The 18,849-nt window shown below is 39.9% G+C and overlaps 1 protein-coding gene across 1 annotated transcript; it reads right to left on the bottom strand.

Moving 5' to 3' along the window:
- Nucleotides 1–186: 186 nt before the first annotated feature.
- Nucleotides 187–18,777, bottom strand: LOC140276599 (huntingtin-interacting protein 1-related protein-like). The gene is made up of 33 exons (XM_072371361.1): nt 18,537–18,777; nt 18,022–18,085; nt 17,063–17,205; nt 16,911–16,967; nt 16,510–16,590; nt 15,843–15,919; nt 15,690–15,751; nt 14,962–15,102; nt 14,825–14,882; nt 14,618–14,693; nt 14,379–14,516; nt 14,180–14,302; nt 13,683–13,866; nt 13,495–13,583; nt 13,288–13,404; nt 13,086–13,187; nt 12,216–12,410; nt 10,545–10,655; nt 10,267–10,461; nt 10,049–10,196; nt 8,255–8,341; nt 8,073–8,180; nt 7,854–7,990; nt 6,759–6,869; nt 6,077–6,135; nt 5,960–5,990; nt 5,810–5,872; nt 4,564–4,664; nt 4,362–4,467; nt 3,741–3,864; nt 3,383–3,444; nt 561–1,214; nt 187–478 (listed from the first exon to the last, which is right to left on the bottom strand). Exons 1-33 carry the CDS (start codon nt 18,615–18,617, stop codon nt 443–445), a joined length of 3,921 nt encoding a protein of 1,306 aa, XP_072227462.1. The 5' UTR covers nt 18,618–18,777; the 3' UTR covers nt 187–442.
- Between the last annotated feature and the right edge of the window lie 72 nt (nt 18,778–18,849).

Here is an 18,849-nt window from a genome sequence, read left to right as displayed (position 1 = left end):
GTGCCATAAAAGGTAAGTAAGATTGAAACATTTATGCACTCGAGCTTCACGAGTCAAAGCCTTTCTACTTGTGTCATGAGTCAGAAAGCTCATGATTAAAATTGTGTGAATTGGGATACAAAAGCTTCATGAAAAAGAAATAAACCTAGCAGAGCTGAAAACAGAAGAATGAAAAATACAGCTATGTTTCAGACAATTTCACAATTTTTAATAAATCATTTAGTTAATACAGGCATCAGTATGATTACAAAAACATAATGGCGTCGAATTTGCAAATGTAGTGTTATTAAAAGAGCAGAAAAATGCTGCTTTTAAATTGTGAGTAAGAGTCTACAGAACCTAATATTAAACCATGGTTAAAGTAAATGTTTTTAACATTGGATTGACATTTATGCAGTGAGTGCTAAAGTCATGAAGTCAGATCCCTCTTCGTCAGTCAGCTTCAAGACTCCCCTGTTCCAGTTTCACCTCGTTTGAACTGTAATCAAATGAAAAACAGACTCATGTTTACACTCTCTATTCAGATTATCTTCTTATTAACCTTTTAAAATGGGACTTACCGCATTTTTCAGTAAATTTCCAGATTTGGTGAAGATATTTGGTTTCCTTAAGGTTAGTTTGGTTGACTCTGAGGTGTTCTGCTGGGATTTTTGGGGCAGAGAAGGTGATTTAGGCTGAACAAGGCTGGATGGGAGCGATGAGGGCTGCGACATTGAATAAGATTGAGGCTGTAAGTAACTCTGGGTTGGGTTTGGGGTGTACGGCTGAGATGGAATGTAAGGTTGAGAGGGTGTGTAGGGTTGAGATGGTGTGTAAGTTTGGGATGGAGTGTAGGTTTGAGATGGTGTGTAAGTTTGGGATGGAGTGTAGGTTTGGGATGGAGTGTAGGTTTGGGATGGAGTGTAGGTTTGGGATGGAGTGTACGTATGTGTCGGTGTGTAAGACTGAGGCAGGGAGAACGACTGTGTCTGCGCCGGTGCAAATGGATTGGTTTCTGAAAGGCTCTGGGTGTTGGTGTAGGGTTGTGTCTGCGAGAAGGACGCAGGTACTGGGGTGGAATCGAGCAGAGTAGGTGGCGGCGGCGGCGGAAAGCTTTCAGCTCCATCATCTCCGGGCTCCGTCTCAGAGGGCCCGAGCTCGTAGTGCCGCTTCCTCAGCTCCCCAAGACGGACTCGCTCCTGCTCCAGCTGACTCTCAAGCTGAAGCACCTTCACCTGAAAGATTCAGAGAACAAAAATAAACAGTGGTTTCCAAATCTTGATTTACCCCCACAGCCCTGCTTATGGAACTTTAACACTTGGCTTATCTTAAATTTTAAAATTTGTTTACTCTAAAAATGATTTAATACTACTATATTAAACAGTTATAATCATGTATTTGTACAAGTGGATTTCCAGAGATTAGAATGGTCATCGTTGTTGCTGAGTTGGTTACCATGTCAAACATTTGTCTACTTTTAGAAATATTTTCCCACTATTTATGAATTATTTTCGGGGTTCAGCTTCCTTTATTTTTACCTGTATGTAGATTTGTTTTGCATCCAGACAAATAAGGACATCCACTATAACAATAAAACAGGCCATCTACTAAAAAAACATCCCCAAATAATTACAATAAAAAGCTTCAAGTGCTCTGGATCCACAAATCAAGACATAAAAGAGAGAAAGATCAGCCGATAACATGGATATAAAATTTCAAATAAATAAGCTTTTGAATTAAGCCAGAATGAGACCTAATTCTGGACTTAAATAAATTAATAAGCAAATAAATAAGTGAATATGAAGGGTTAAGGTTAAACTGCTTACAATCAACTATTTTAATAACTGATCATTTTCTTTATTGTATACAGTTCACTTTGAATTATTTCAGCATTGTATCCATTATTTTTCTCCATAACATTAAATCCTTTTATCCATCAGCTAAGTAACCATTTTAAGTCATAGCATTTGTAGTTACAAGCTAACTCATTCACCCATTAGCTTATATTTTTGCTAGTATTTTTAAACATTTAACCATTCGCTTTAAGTTAACTGTCTGAATTATTTTATATTATTTTTAGAACCTCAAATACTATTTGCTTATATTAACTTAAAATAAATACTGTACCTTAGCTATCCATTAGAATAATTTAAAATATGTATCCATTAGCTTTTAGCTATCTTCAAGTTTTTATACATTAGCTTTATGCTAACAATTTCAACTTAAACTATTCATGCAATAGTTTAAAATATCTACCGTCAGCTATTTAGCCATTAGAATAATGCTAATTATTGCAACAATTAAGCCAATAGATTTATTGTTTTAACTACTTTTCTGTCACAGTTTAAGCTGTTTCAGCTGGTTCAAACAAACAATTCCAAGCATTTAACCAATGATTTAAGAGTTATTTCAACATTGTTTGCATAAAAACTTTGAGCTCAGCTTTATAGCTATTTTTAAAACAATTACCTTTGAACTAAAAACCTTATGTTTTTAACCAATTATGTTTGATTATCCATTTCATCCCTTAGCTTTAAGCTAACTATTGCAACCATTTATTTTTGTTTACCATTTAATGCTGATGCAAGTTTATTTCAACTTCTTGTTGTAATATGTTTCAGCCACTCATCAACTTATACTGTGTAAACTGTTTGTTTTATACATTTAAATTCCCTTTTTCACGTATTTGATGACTTTTACATACTTATGAATTACTAAGGATTTGCCTTTTGCTCACTATGGTAACCATCTTTTTTTTAGACAGCTGACACTGAATTGGATCAGAAACTAGAGTTAAGCAGGATGGGTCAGAATTGGTTGGGTCAGGTAGCACAAATGCTATAATCTGACGCCCAACACTTTGACACACTCTAAATCACAATATGTGGCTTCCTTACAGCAGATTCAGCTTGTGACTGTCAGTGTCACTGCCTGACTTGAATCGCACATCTGTGAGCATTCTCAAATGATAGAAACTCACACAAGGTTCAAGTAAGCTGTTTGAGTGCAACTGATACCAAACATACCAAAAATAAACTGAAAATCTGGCACCAGTCTGTCAACAGATTACAAGGGATTTTAATCTTACATACCCTACACAGTTGTGTATAAATCTAACTTATGTAATATATGTTTTTTAGTGGGTTTTATGATTTGCTAGAATTCCCTGCTTACATATTTAGTTCATCCAGTGTTCTTCAAGTGTTTATGTTGTTATCAGTAGTGATCTAGAAGCTCCAGATAGAGAGAAATTGTCGCTTCCTTTATGTCAGCCAGTAGGCTACATTTAATGGACTTTTGTTCCTTACATGAGTTTAGGTTTTGTATACAAGACTCACCTCAGGCAGTGCTAGGGACACCCACAGTGCATATACAGTGAATGGAAATTAAACAAAGGTCTCACCTGAGCCTCCATTTCTTCTTTTTTCAGCTTGATAAGAGACATGCCAGAGAAGTCCATTACACCTACAAAGACAGAAACATCAAATCCTGAAGATAAAGCAGCAAGAACTACTTAATATTTACACATGAACAATGGATTCATTGACAAATGTGATGTAAAAGGGGTCCAACATAGTGATGAAGCCACACAGAACAATCAGACAGTTCTATGGTTCCCTCTGCCCGACAAAGCGTTTTAACACTTCATTGAGTATGGTTACATGCACCGCTAAGGTTACATCTCAGTTGGGCCATTTAATTGGGTCTCTTTATCACTGGCTGGACGTATAAAGTATTTCTCTCTCAGCTGCTGCTCTCACCTTGCTCAGAGACCTGCTGCTGGCCGTGTTTGGTGGAGGTGACGACCACCGCAGCCATGTCGTTCACATGCCGTGAGGCCTGCTGCAGAGTGTACAGCTTCTTGTTGTTGCGGTCAGCTTTCACCTGAAATGAAAGCAGCAGTCCATGCACATTTGGTTTTACTGGAGGTGACTTTTTTTTATTTCATTTGAGGTGTTCAAATGATTAAAGAAATGTTATTTTCAAAAATTCCGCAGACAAAAGTCCTCCCACAAACAATTTTTCCAACTGAGTCTACATTTTGGAGAGGAAATAGCTCCCGTGAGATAGCGAAAGTATGCATACCTTTGCCACCACCTGAATAAAATATCCACATCACACATTTTCCTTTAAAAATGCAGAACATTTGTTATTTTCATGCATATGAACCACTCTGCTCTGGCATTTGAGGCCCCACTTTGTGCCTAAATAGTGCATTCAAGTACCCGCTGAAAAGAAAATTCAAATGGAAACAGCATTATCCCACAGTAATGCATTTACATGTGGATGTGCTTTTTTTATTACATTCTGGGTGTCCAAAGTTATGAACAATTCTCCACTGGGTGTCATTCATTTCAGGATATCTAAAGTTGTGTTTGTACCTTGGAGGCTGCAACCAGCTGAGCAGTGCTCGCAGCGATCTCATGCGAACAGGCGATGAGCTCCTCATATGTTCCATTTTCACCTACAACCCGGTCAGCTGAGTCTCTGAAAGCAAAAAAGTAAGACTTCTGTCTTTAGACATTGATACCTTTTGCATCATGTAACTAATGCATCCTTACGTAGATGGTTTTAGTTACTTACAGCAGCTGTGTGGCACCCCAGCCCACAGCTTTGGAGGCAGAGATGAGTCCTTCAGTCCAGCGAGAGTTTTTGGCATAAAATTCTGTAACAGATGCTGCTCCCTGCAGGAAGAACAAGTCCCAAAAAAGTCCTTTAATAGGGTTATGCTACAAATGCTTCGCTCTTTGCAACACTTAAACTGTAGTTTCACCATTTTGGTTAAGTAAGCACCTAAATATAATGCAGCTATATGTCTTGTAGAATCATAGTTTTTGTTGCAGAATACTTTAAAATCAGTAGAAACAACATAGAATTACATTAACTACAACATACACAAGTAAACTGACAACTATGTCACACTTTTGTGTGCGATCAGTTGTCTAAAATGAGCTGTGCACAGATAAGAGGCAGAAAATAGAATAGAATTTGCCGTCCAAAGATTAATAACCCTTGTAGTTCCCGGATGTGTTCAGACAGCTTGCAATAACACGACATATATAGTTGTTATAAAACTACAGTTGCCTGTAAAGGTCAGAACACACCGACAGCACACTACTGTGGCACATCATAACTCTACAAGAACCAACAGGAAGTGTCGGCCTGCATCTGAGCCCACAGACCGTTGGCTGTGGTCAAGTTCCCCGCCGTATTTGTTAGTTTTTTGACTTACAGGTTGAAAAATATGTCTTTTGATATCATGTCTTGAAAGCAGCAGAACATCCTAAAGTGTGAGTAGTTGCTTTCTGACCACAGAGAGACTAAACTTAACATAGTATTACTACCTTTTATACCTCACTAGTTCAGGAATAATTCAGTTAGCCTGTCAGCTGATGTCAGGAGATAGCACAGTTGTACCATTTAAATACATAATTGCTTATGTCATACGTTTAAATGTTTACCATAAAAAAGGTTTTCAGCGTTTTCATTCATTTAAACGTCTGTGTGGACAGACACAACGTTACTGACAGGATTTAATGACTGAATTAAGGATTGTGTGTCGTGTGGCTTCAGTTATTTCCTATCCTCAATATTTAACCTCTTATTAAGCGACGCTTCAAAATAGGTAAGTGTAGAATCAATCAAGTTATGCCAAATATGAAACCTGTCTTGCCCACAATCTGAGCAGGAGCAAGTTTCTTAATAACTTTTTAAACAAAGAATTTTTTTTAGGTGTACTTCATTTAAAGTGGATAAATAGAGATAAGGGAGAAAACCTGAATTCCTCCTGTAGTTTGAACTCGTGGTTACCATAATCACACAAACTCACCCTGCCTCCCTCCACAATGTCTTTCTGTAGGTCAGTAGCAGCAGTCACCAGGATATGAACAGCCTGAAAGGAAGCAGGGCAAAATTAAAACACAGCGAGCCTCTATGAACTGGAGTTAGCAGACATTGATTAGGCAAACAGACTTCTTACCTTCATCAAGTCTGAACAGGATCCCAGGATACTGTGATAAACCAGACAGAAAAGTGAACCTGACTGTACAAAATGAAAGAGGACAACTGAATCAGATTCAAAGTTCATTCATCTTACCTCTGGTTGACCTCCAGCTTTACACCAGTGGAGTCTTTCTTTGCCTGACTCAGAATCTCCTGTGAAACACGAAAAGAAAGAGGAGCTTCAGCATCAACCGATGTGTAAAGGTGTAATGTTTATCCATCAATACGTGTGGAATCATAATCTGGTTCTTACCAGGTCTTAAAAATCAGGCAAGTACAACCTCAGATGAGCATGAACACATGACAAATTACACTGTGTCATTATTTATTAATCCCACTCCTGGGAAGATTGACAGCTGTCCTGAATGTTTTCCACTTGTGAATAATCTTTCTCTCTGTAGAATGATGGACTACAAATAGTTTGAAATAGCCTTATAACCCTTCCCAGATTGATGGGCAGCAACAGTTGCTTCTCTAAGATCGTTGCTGATGTCTTTCCTCCTTGGCATTGTGTTAACACACAGCTGAATGCTCCAGACCAGCAATCTGACTAAACTTCTGCTTTTACAGAGGTGCTCACACCTGGCTGCTACTAACCCTCTGAACTCCTGTGGAAGCAGCGAGGGTGCACTTAGTTTTTCACACACACAAGCCTTTCCTATCTGACCAGTCTAGGTTTGTTTGTGTTAAAGGGTGGTTGTTTATGCCTGCTAAAATCTAATCGCCGTCTGTGGTTCCTATTAAATAATAAAACAGACTGATGTGTTTGTCCTTACATCCATTCGCAGCACGGCCTCTTCGATGGCAGTTGACGTAGCGACCATCTCTTTATCCACCATGCTTCCCAGCTCTTCCTTCAGCACATCCTGGCCTTTGGGACGCAAATCCTACAGAAGAATCACATAGTTTCAGCGCACATCCAGTAGCGAGAACTGAGAATAAAACCATCAAACAGGAAGACTTGTTCTGTCCGCTCACATTACGAGTGGTAAAGGCAAATCAAATGATCTAATCCTAGTGTTGTGTTTTCTTACTATTCCTGGTGTATTGTTATGAAATGTAGCACGCAAGACACTGGTTTCTGTCTGGACTTGATGATTGATGGCAGCTGATTGGTTGACTAATGAGTGTTCTACATATGAATGCAGTTAGAAGCCTGGGATTGGGGTCTTTTTCCCTTGTCAAGAGAGAAGGGGGCAGTCTGCATGAGGTGCACAGGAACAAAGGAGGGAGGCTGTAGCTTGGTAAACAGCGAGAAAATGGCTGGATTGTCTTTTAAGTCTTTACTTTCTGTAATACAAGGAAGATTCCCCTTGTTTTAATAAGAAACCTGCTTCACAATTTACCCTTTGGTAAATGTTCCATTATTTGTCCCCCACCACAGTACATATCCTTCAGTTTGTATTCATTGTAGTTAAGTTTCCAGCCTTCTTACATGCGTTTTAACTCCTTTATTTCCCCCTCCTTATTTTTCCAGACTCGGACTTGTTTTCTCCACCTTTTCAGCTGTTCTTTGATCTATTGAATATATTTTGGACTTTTATGTGCAGATAAGTCCATTTATGACCACAAATTATTATGATCTCTGCATCTTATCTATACATCTATGTTGGTCTGCTACATTTAGTGATCCCCAGACGACCTCTCCATCGTCAACCTTTAACTTTTATTAGATGTTGTGCAGACATTTGCATTAACTGGAGGATCATTTCCAACAAGTTTGATGGTCTAATTTTTCTTCTTCTGTTGTCAAATTTACATACTAAACATTATTTTGCTTTTAGCTCAAAGCAATTTGACATACAACCTAAAACAGTGATGCCAACTTGTTGAGTCTTGTTTCTGTTTGATTTATTACATTTTTTCCCCACCTGAGCCATAGCGAGGAGACGTTGAACCGTGTAGCGTATCGCAGACGGGTCAGCTCGCTGTAAACTGGCCTGAAACTTCAGATCCTTCAAGAACTGAAGGCAGTGATTCGCACAGTCCCGACAGCTGTCAGTCAGACCTGCGGGAGACAAATAAAAACTGTTTGTGCATCATGCATCTGGAGTCTAACGCAGCTGCAGATGTCAATGTGTGGCCCTTACCGTCGGCCTGATCGGTGGGAGCTGAGTGCGATGTCGCTGCCCCGTTGACAATCGTGTCGGCAGCCAGGTGGGAAAACTGTGTGACCGCTCTCAACAAGCCACTGGCATCTGGAGAAGATGAAACATCGTTAGACAGACTCATTATCTGAGGTAAACGTACAAACACATGACATCCAACCTACCGTTCCTGTTTCCCAGGTAGACCAGGTGGCTGTGCTGCATTTTGTCAATAGATACCAGAGTGGTTTCAGCTCGGTTCACCAAGTAATCTGAAACACAGGACGGCATCATCAATAAAATGCAAAATGACCAATAAAAGTTTCAGGAAAAGAAGAAACTCAAGGCTGTAGCTGGAGCTGAGGAGAGCTACAGTTAGAGTTTGACGTAGCAGAATAGCAGCTACCATCCCTGTCCCAGTTTACATGCACAGAAGAAGAATCAAGTTATTGACTACAAAACTGACTCTGGTACACCGGGAGGTTTATCTGTTATACTATATCAGTTATATGTTTTCTTATTTCAGAATTAATCTATTATTTATCAGTCATTGTACAGTCATATTTCTTAATTTCATATGTATATCTATCTACTAATTGGACTAATTTTTCAAAATATTAATTTATAGAATAAAAGTTTTTTTCAAAAACAGCATTCATCATGTACCTTCAGCTTCATTTTATTGTCCTGCTCTTTTTCCACAGTCAATATCGAACAAATAAACATCGAATAAGGAATCTCAAAGGCAAAACTACAGAAAAAAAACCCAGATATTTAGTTTTTTGGTGAAAACTACTTTCTTGCAGCTTTCATTGTTTTCTGAACTGCGAGAATTAAAACATTTTGTTCTGATTAAACAACTTTTGTTATCCTGAGATCTTTTTCATGATAATGTTTTGTTCTTTTTGAACGACATCCAAATGTTAAACTAATTCATCTGGATGTCTTCATATATTGTTCTTCCTAAAGAAGAATCACATAGTTTCAGCGCACATCCAGTAGCGAGCACTGAGAATAAAACCATCAAACAGGAAGACTTGTTCTGTCCGCTCACATTACGAATGGTAAAAGCAAATCTAATCTTAGTGTTGTGTTTTCTTACTATTCCTGGTGTATTGTTATGAAATGTAGCACGCAAGACACTGGTTTCTGTCTGGACTTGATGATTGATGGCAGCTGATTGGTTGACTAATGAGTGTTCTACATATGAATGCAGTTAGAAGCCTGGGATTGGGGTCTTTTTCCCTTGTCAAGAGAGAAGGGGGCAGTCTGCATGAGGTGCACAGGAACAAAGGAGGGAGGCTGTAGCTTGGTAAACAGCGATAAAATGGCTGGATTGTCTTTTAAGTCTTTACTTTCTGTAATACAAGGAAGATTCCCCTTGTTTTAATAAGAAACCTGCTTCACAATTTATTGGGGGGGGGGGGGGTAAGGATGTAAGTTTGGCTTTGACTATTTCCCAAGAGCCCTCTTTACTGTGCAGGCTTTCATAAAAACAGTGTTTTACTCTAAGCTTCTTATAGTATAGAAAAAAAAATGGAAAAACTATTAAAATATTCTCTTTTTCTCAGAAAGGATACTATAGTAGGCACCACCAAAGAGCAGTGAGCTTCCTGGGCTCCACAGTATGAACCAAAACGAGCTGATGTTTGACAGGAAGCCCATTAATGGTAAGCCAATCAGAGACCAGAGTGGTCAAATTCTTCTCATCCTTTGCAGGAAAATTTGTCCTCAATGTAAATGGCTCTAACGTAGGATCTGAACTGAAGAAGACTACTCAAGAACAGAAGGAAAAACACCACCAAAAAAAAAGGTGGAGACTTGGTGACCATCCATTAAATTATATGTAATATGACTTATAGACACTAAATCATTACAAAAAAGTAGTGTAAATGTTTGTTTACTTTGCGGAATTCTTGGAATAAGTGACATTACAGTGTGTTGTTCTCTTTGGGGAAGGAATATAAAGGTGTTTTTACCAGGAGAGCTGATGCAGCGGACGTGTATGGGGTCATCCAGTTTGGCCACGGCGTCCAATATGATGCCCTCGGCCTCCACCACGGCACACTGCAGCAGGCAGAACTGCTCCTCCTGCAGCTTCTGAGCCAGCTCACCTTCCCGTAAGGCCTGATTTGACAAACATTATTAACCGACGAACGGAAAGCTCTACCGTGCGGTCAGAAACGCAGTTAAGCACCTGCTGTTGCAGCTGGGCGTGTAAGCTTCCCAGCTCCATGCTGCTCCTCTGCCTCTCCTGCTCCAGGGAGCTCTGCTGCAGCTGAGCTTGCTGTCTGAGGGAGGCCAGCTCAGCCTCCTGCTGCCGAACCGTCCGATGCAACGTCTCCTTCTCCCCCTGCAGCCCTGCCAGAGTGTTGTTCAGCTGGGTGCCACTCTGAAGGAGAAAAAACGCATGCGAGTGAATTCCAGTCAATGCTTCATGCAGGGTGGCCGGAGAGTTTCCAGAAATCTTCCCACCATTTCTTTGCTCTGCAGCAGGCCGTTTGCTCGCGCCAGCTCGGCTCGCGTCGAGTCCAGCTCCCGTCTCAGCCTGTCGATCTCCAGCTTCTGCTCTGCGTTGATGGCAAGCTGTGGAGAAGTAACAAAAACCATACAAGAAAACACAAGTTAGACAGAGACAATTACACAATAAGTCATTAATGATGTAAAAGAAAACAATAAAGTCAACATAAATCTGGTAAAATGGTAGAGCTACGCAAAGTAAAGAAATACAGGATACATCACGATATAATCAGGATTCATCACGGGTTCTGTAAAGTCAATCATAAATGTGTTTCTTTTAGGAGACACTTCTACCCAAAGTGCAGGTTAGATGCAGGAGATTAGTCTTTAAAGGATTTTTGACAGCAAAAAGGATCACAGTTGAGAGCAGTCTGGACTGAACGAGTATCATCAGATGGTTTTGTGTGTGATAAGACTCCCTCTGGCAGGAGGGAGCCTCGTAAGCGATCTAATCTTTTAATTTCACAAAGGGATGTTATAATTGGATGAGACTCCTTTTTAATGTTCAGATTTGTTTGGGTGTTTCTTGTGATGATCCATGCTCTTTGTTTTTTGATGTTCCTGTCCGTTGAGTTTCTAGTCTTTTCTATGGTTAAATTAGTTAAATTTACTCTCTGTTTTATTTTGTTTGAACTTTAGCTGTACATTTGGTCTTCTTTTTGGTCCTCAGTCCTCTTTGAATTTAAGCTCCTTGCTTTTTCTAACCCCTCACCAGATCCTCACCGTGCTTTCATCAATGATAATCTCTGTCACCCATTTTCTCGCTGTTCTGTTTTTCCCCTCGTCTGGTTGTTTTATTATTTAGTCTTTTATTTTTTTAGTTATAAGTTTAGTTCACGTTTTTTTCGGCTCTGTCGCTTTTTTTTGTTTTTTCTTGAATAAAGACTTTAGTTCTCCCTTCTGTTTGCCTCCGGTCCTCTGAAGCCATTCGCTAACACCTTGACAGTTTGAGTGGCCACATATGTTTTTAAGAGGCGCTTGATTTACTCATCTTCTGTATGTCAGTGTAACAGGTGAATGTTGGGGTCCGTAAAGGGGTCTATTAAAGTATTTAATTTCCCGATTTGCCCCCTGGAGATGATAAAGAAATGTTTAGTAGTTAATTTTGTGCTTTGGGTTAATTTTGAGTTGCTCCACCTGGCCTTGAACGACCCGTGGAAGACAACACGTGGGAATGAGTCTTGTGAGGGTGGACTAACTTTAATGTTGGCCAACTCCTTTTTCTGAACACTGTGGGAGTTTATAGCCTGAATTCTCAGTAGTACTGACATCTGATCTGTTGGTTGGTTTGTTTTCTGGGTTCTCAGGTCACACCTGCAGTATCTGATCATCTGACCAGTATCTGATCAGCCTGGTTTGGAATGAATAAGACCTAAACTGCCTTAATGTGTGCCAATAAACTTTTTGCCATTTATAACATAGGGATGACAGTACAAGATATTGTTCCTGAGAGGAATAATTCAAAGTGTTACAGAAATGTAAAAATGTTATGAATTTTCTGTGCTATATAGTTATGTAAGACAACTTCTCTGATCCTTCCCACCAAAGCATAACTACACTGTATTTTGGACTCACGAGGAGTGTCCGATGCTTTTAAACCTCGCTGAGCGCGTCATCAGTTCATACCTGCTGCTGCAGTTGAGCTCTCAGTGCCTCCAGTTCTTGGTTGGTTCTGCCTCTCTCCAGGTCCAAAGAGCTCTGCTGCTGCTGTGCTTGTTGTCTCAGAGAGGACAGCTCTGCTTCTTTTTCTCTGGCAGAGCGGAGCAGAACATCTCGTTCTGCCTGCAGAGCAGCCAGACTGCTGCTCACCTGGGACCCCTCCTAGAGTAAGATTAAAAAGAAATGTTTAATAGTGAGGCATCATGTGATTTGCACGTATTAACCTCTTCATACTGGGTCCACCTATGTTTTTTCAATATAAAAGATATCCAAACTTGGTACTTAAGGCTCGTACTACCATGACAAATTTGACCAGTTATGAAGCTGTTATTTTCTTTTAAGTCACACTTTTCATTAGAAGGACCAAAAAAAGCCTAATTTTACTGTATTTTTAGACTTTCTTTTCTGTTTCCAAGTTGCCTTTGTGGATGTTCTTTTAAATGAAAGATTTAAAAGGTGTATTTAAAATGCCATTAAAAAGCCACCAAGCGTCTATTCAGGCCCTTCAGTGTTCTGGCTGATCGGTGTTTTCGTATTTATCTCCCCAAGTTAATTTATTTCCGTGTCTCTTTTACACATCCTTCCTGATGATAAACATCACAGTGCAGAAACTGGCTATTATCACTTAGCTACTTTTTCATTTCTCATTCACTTACTGGCCGGTTGAGTCATTTATTGAGACATTTAGATATTTCTCTTGTCATGTTTTTTCTTAGGCAGTTTCAGTCCTTTATTCTAACTATATCTGCTCATCTGCCATTTAAGAGGAAGTTAGTTCAAATTTGGTCTCACAGTCAAACAGATGGGCCTTAGTGGGTAGTTTAGATTCAGTTTTACCTTCTCTTTATTGTCCAGAGCGCTGCGAAGCAGAGCCAGCTCTGCTCTTTGCTCCAGAAGTTCTTTATTCAGGCGGTCGGCCTCGTAATGCTGAAGATTCATCTGAATGGAAGAGGAGCGGCATCGTATGTAAGCACAACAGAAAAGGATCAAATCAGTTTTAGCTGCAGTGAACATGGGCTCTAATATCTAAAGGTCTCACTGAGTTCCTCTGCTCCTGTCGTAGATTCTCCAGCTCATGTTGAAGCTGCTGTTTGGCTCTCAGCAAATCGTCCTGTTCTTGTTTTCTGCTCGACAAAATCTTCACCGTTTCTGCATTCTGCCCGAGAACACAAACAGCCACAGATGGCAAGCTTTTACGGTGACCGAAGCGAGTGTTTCGGTGACAAACCAACAAGCTCTAATTTACCTTCTTCATTAGATCGGCATGACTGGTCACCAGCTCTGCGTGTCTGTCTTTGAGTTGAGTGAAACGAAGCTCTGCAGCCTGAGCTCGAGCTGCGCAGAGACAACAGGACAAAGATGGAAAAACACTTTCAGTGATGCTCGAGGTCATTTGCATGGCTATTTCATCTGTACACAGAACTATACACTCACTGTCCGCCTCCTTAAATCCGATCTGAGCCCCGACATTGGCGACGTTAGCGCTGCGTAAAGCCTCCACCTCCATCCGCAGGTGTTCGTTTTCAACAAGTGCCACCTGCTTGTGGGTCCGCTGCTCGTCGACCTCAGCTTCCAGATGGTTCACTTGAGCCTTTAACTCGGTTACACACCTCTGAGCCTGAGGAAGAGGGTGAAACTCCTGAATCAATACTGTAAGCTACATGCATATACAATCTTGGCTTGATCTTTGGACAATATTTTTTTAATATCGAACAAATTTGACAGAATAGAGTCACATCGATGGGTAGAGATGCACAAGAACTTTTCCGCATGTTTCCAGCTACAAATTGTACCAACATACCAAAACTGAGACGTAATTTGGAAGCACGAGCTCTGACTGCCTACAAGAACTGTTATTTTGGTCAGATTTTATCAGAGAACTATTCTCTTTTTGCACAGCAGACAAGAAAACCCCAAATTTCCCGACTTACCTCACTCTTGATGAGCCGTAGTTCCGGTTTTAGTGCCTCGAGTTCCCTCTTCAAACTCACGTTCTCAGTTTCTCTCTGCTCCAGAGGAGCTTCAGGTACTCCCATTTGGTTGAGCAAATAGTACTGCCATGATAAATAGCTTAAATTAAGCACTGACGAGCCCACACAAAGGTTACTTTTTGTTTCATTTCGAGTCTACCTGTGGAAGCTGAGGTGCTTCTCTAAACTCCGGCAGCGGCTCAACGTCCTCCTCCTGCCGATGATCCTCGTTGGGCATCACCACCACTGGCTTTTTATACTCGGCCAAGGCAGCAGCTCGGAGGAAGTTAGGAGGCTCCTGTGGAGTTGGGATAAACAAAACCACATGAAGAGAGACTCCATTGAACAAATGTACGCAGCGGTGGGAGGAATTACAGAAAGGCCAGAGTCGTCATTTACATCTGGGAGGTCTGGGATCTGGATGATGCTTTTAAAGAACTCCGTCTCTCTGGCTCTGTTGAAGAACAGTGTGAGGCTGCAAAAAGAAAGCGCAGCTGTTAGCAAAACATATCTGCAACAATAAATACATTCCGCATTGCCTTTATTAATATGCAGTGACTAACGAGTTAAAGGTGTGAGTGTTAAGTAATAAAGATGATAAACTACCTCGTGAAGAGGTCGCGGAATCTCTCTCGATGTCCAAGAAGAACATCTGGAGCGATGCCTACAGAGCAGAGTTCACGGTGCGTTCAAAGCTCGATCTGCACAGTTTGTCTGACTAAAAATGCATGTTCGTCACTCACGGCTGTGAAGTTTGAACATCAGTCGGACTGAGAAGTGGTAAAGGAAGCTGCTGTCCAGTATGAGTGGAATGAGAGGCGTCAGTCTGCACTGTCCCGCTGGAGTTGTAGATTTGGCCCCGTTGGCGTCCAGCTGACGCAGAACTTTAAACAAGAAAAGCACAAAATCGAATGCAAAATTCAAATGTGATTCACTTTTCAATATTTTGTGGTGTATTTGTTGTCTAAAAGCTATTAAAAACACATCCATGAGCCCCATGGTAGCGCAGGGTCATTATTATGCACTCATTATGCTTCTGACAAACATAAAACGGCTATTTTTCCTGTTTCTTTTAATTGTCCTGATGGACATTTTCAGAACGATTATAATTTCTAATTTTTACTTTTGTCTTTAAAAAAAAACAATACAGCTTGTTTGTTGACTTGTGATCACTTCAAATGCGAGAGGAGAATTGAGAGTTTCTTCAGTGGCAAAGGATACGTTAAAGCATATAATCCTGCATTAAATGACACTACAAGAGTTTCGGGTATTTATTGTCTTCAGACCTGCTTGAGATGCTAATATTTCCTGAATGTGCTCAACTTAGAGCCACAACAAAGCAAACATCTTACTTTTTCTTTTTTCTTTCAGCACTAAACATAAGTTTTTATGGTTTTCGTCAGAAGGACATGCTTTTTTTTAACGTATTCACTCATTTTGGTGTAAAATGGATTCAAGACGATGAGCTTACCCGTCTCGGCCATCTTCAGTCCAGCATCCAAGTAATCCAGAAGCTCCTGTGTCATATCCAACCTATAATACATTCAGTGGGTGAGACTGCATTCAAATACCAGAGGCTACACAACCTGATCACATAACTGTGGTTAGAGAGAAAGAAAGTTACACTTTGGTTGTGTCAGTTCCTGCTTCCCTCTCCAAAGTATCATCGCTGGCCTCCAGGTTACCTGGGATCACCTTGTGCTGCAGAAAAGACAGAAGCATTATCCAGTGTATGCACATCACACAGCATACTTCTTATTCTAGCATTATGACACAATACCCGAGTGTGTTTCTGACATTTATACCCCAATAAATACCCTATGTATTGGTTTGTATGATGTAAATTGCTGCTAAAATATTGTAAGTTCCCCTTTGGGGATGTGAAAGGTGTAACTATTACATAAATTATTAATGAAGTATTATTGAACTGAACTGCATTGATATCCGATTGTTTCATAGCGGTTACAATCTAGATGAGATGAGTTTCTGATTTAACTGTCTCTGCAGGCTGCTGAAAGCAACAAAGCATTTATTTGCATAAATATGAAATTAATGAAAATTAAACAAAATGGAAATGGAAATTCTGAATAATATAATGTCGCCTTTGGGATAAAGAAAGTATTTTGTTATAAATGTGCAGACATGATGAACACGATTAACTTTTTTTTGTCCACTTTTCTGTCTTTAAATGCCCCAAACGGGAAAATAGTGAAAAACTAATTGTAAAATGTATGAATAAACAAAAAGAAATGGAACTATTGAAACTACAAAACCAAAAAGAAATGCTTTACCTTTGCATGAAACTCCATTTTAAGGTGGAGGAATTTGGCATACAAAGCGACAATATGACCGTACCGATCATGCAGGCTTCCCTGAGGGAAAAAAAAAGAAAAATGACCATAGAAGATATGACATTATTTCATCAACACAATGACCTTGTCTTTAAATTCAGAAACAGTTAAAACTCAATTACAATTAAAGTCAAAACATAGACAAACATAAGAGGTAGTAAATAAAAGGATCACATGAAGCAAAACCTTCCAAATTAGGTCGGAAAACAGACAAAAGTTTTACATTTCCACAGATTCAGATGAAGATACAGTCTCCACACACACGGTCTTATATTTTACAAGAGCAACCATTATAACATCCTTCAAATCAAAGTACAGGGTTTAAATCTGCATCTACTCACCCACAGGACGCCCATGTCTCTAATGGCACGGCTGTGTCTGTGAGAATCCACAACAACCTGTGGATCAGATGGAGATGACGGAGGTTACGCAGCACCATCACAAGCAGGAAGTGAGGTGGAGAAAATGGAGGAAGTTTATACATGTGACATACATTTCTGTGTCCGCCCCTGAGAACTTTGTGCAGCAGATAGCAAAACTTCCAGCTGACCATGGAGTTGCTGGACAGAGGCAAATTCAGGACGTAGGACCAGAAGGTGGTGGCTCCACCATCTTTGTAAGATCCTATGATGACATCTTCACAGCTGTTAAGGAGACTTCAAAAATCTGATGGAGGCAGAAACAGTCCACACAGCTTCCTTTGACAGTTACTGAAGACGTCACACTCAATATTTCTGATTTTAACAAATACACGAATACTTATTTGAGTGATTGGCACCAATTTTTGCACTTTCACGCTTTCCTGTTGATGAACTGCTTTCTTCTAGGTTTCCCATTTTGCAGCTGAAGCTGATAAGGACATCACTTTCAGATACTGTTCATCTGCTGTAGATAGTTTCTGTGAAACTGTTATCTTTGGTGTTCTATCTTTGGTGTCTTTGTGACTGGCTCCTTGTAGCAAAGGGTCTAAAGATACAATTTAAAATTGGTTGTCTGCTAAGTTGCTCATTACGTGTAGACACAAAAAGACTTTCTCTTTTTATACTTGAGTGACTGATAGGTCAGTGTTAAGTGGCTTTTCAAAACCCATTCCTCAGAAAATGGCAGCAGCAAATGTCCAAAGACAAACTCTGGGTTTGTTTTGGAGTTAAACAGTTTTCTAAGTGCAGTCTACTGAAAATTTATAGCATTTTCCTTCAGAGGGATTTTTTATTTTTATTAGTTAACATCACCGTGACTTTCTAAAATTCATCCAAAAAAAATACATCAACTGTGCTGTTTCGTTTACAAATATCAGCATGCTAACAACTGTTAGCATTACAGTTAGCATTAAGCTTCACAAAGCTGCTTTCACGCCTCCACAGTATTTTACTCTTTCTCAAAGTAGTATCTAAGTGTAATATTTGAGTCAACATATACAAAAAGAGCTGATGTTAAATGTTGAAAGGATACTGCGCACATATTTTTCTTTAGGCGGCGCTTCAGCAGGATTGGTAATCTTACTGATGCTGTGTAGCTGAAAGAAAATAGACAAAAAATATGTTTAAACCACCTTCTACAAGTCAATATGAGATTACAATTTAGTCTCAGTGGCAAGTAAAGCAATTCATTCTTCCTTGTTGGAGGTGTTATTTAAGTTATGAGATTTAGCTTCAGAACATACACTGGAACAGCAACTTATATCTGAAATAAGGTGAACCTGTGAACATGAGGTCCATACAAGCCACCCTTAATAATCACAATTATTGAGGTCCAATCTTACTTCCACCCATTGGCTCTGTCACTATTTTTCATTGTAGCAGGTAGGTTAGGTGCCACCTTTTTGGGGGGAAATTAAGGTGTACTGGTCTATTAGCCCCCCAAAGCTCACCCAAAGAAGAAAGCCACCATACCTCTGTTAACTGGACTAAGGACCAAGGGTGGATATTAGACCAAAAAGTCAAGCTTCAAAAATAAAATGGACTTACCTGCTGTTTACCAAACTGCTCTTTCTCCGCAGCCAAAGCCTTTTCGGTCTTATTTTCACTTTTATTCTTCGTTTTGCTCATGTTGTCACCTTAAAGTCAGATGTACAAATCCAAAGTGATGGCGCTCCTCACCAGAGCTCTCCTTCCTCTTGAAAAGACAGCTCAAGGTGCGTCAGGTGTGGAGCTCACTGTCCCCAAAAACACTCCTCCACACAGGAGCCTTTTGAAATAAAGCCGAGTAAACAAAGCCGTTTCTTCCTCGTTTAAAGGCTTAACCATTAAAGATGGATTCATTTAAAGCGTCTCTTGCTAG

Source organism: Leuresthes tenuis, unplaced genomic scaffold (genome assembly GCF_036924035.1).
Source record: "Leuresthes tenuis unplaced genomic scaffold, fLeuTen1.0.hap1 SCAF_19, whole genome shotgun sequence".
Taxonomy (NCBI): Eukaryota; Metazoa; Chordata; class Actinopteri; order Atheriniformes; family Atherinopsidae; genus Leuresthes; species Leuresthes tenuis.
This window is presented reverse-complemented; position numbering and strand designations above follow the sequence as displayed.

Bases quoted from the DNA above. Each gene is read 5' to 3' on its own strand.
- LOC140276599 (XM_072371361.1), bottom strand. From the start codon at position 18,617: ATGAGCAAAACGAAGAATAAAAGTGAAAATAAGACCGAAAAGGCTTTG. The intron at 15,920-16,509 runs GTAAAGCATTTC...TCTTTTCTGCAG, and splicing joins AAATGGAGTTTCATGCAAAG to CACAAGGTGATCCCAGGTAA. The intron at 14,303-14,378 runs GTAGACTCGAAA...TTATCATGGCAG, and splicing joins AAGCACCTCAGCTTCCACAG to TACTATTTGCTCAACCAAAT.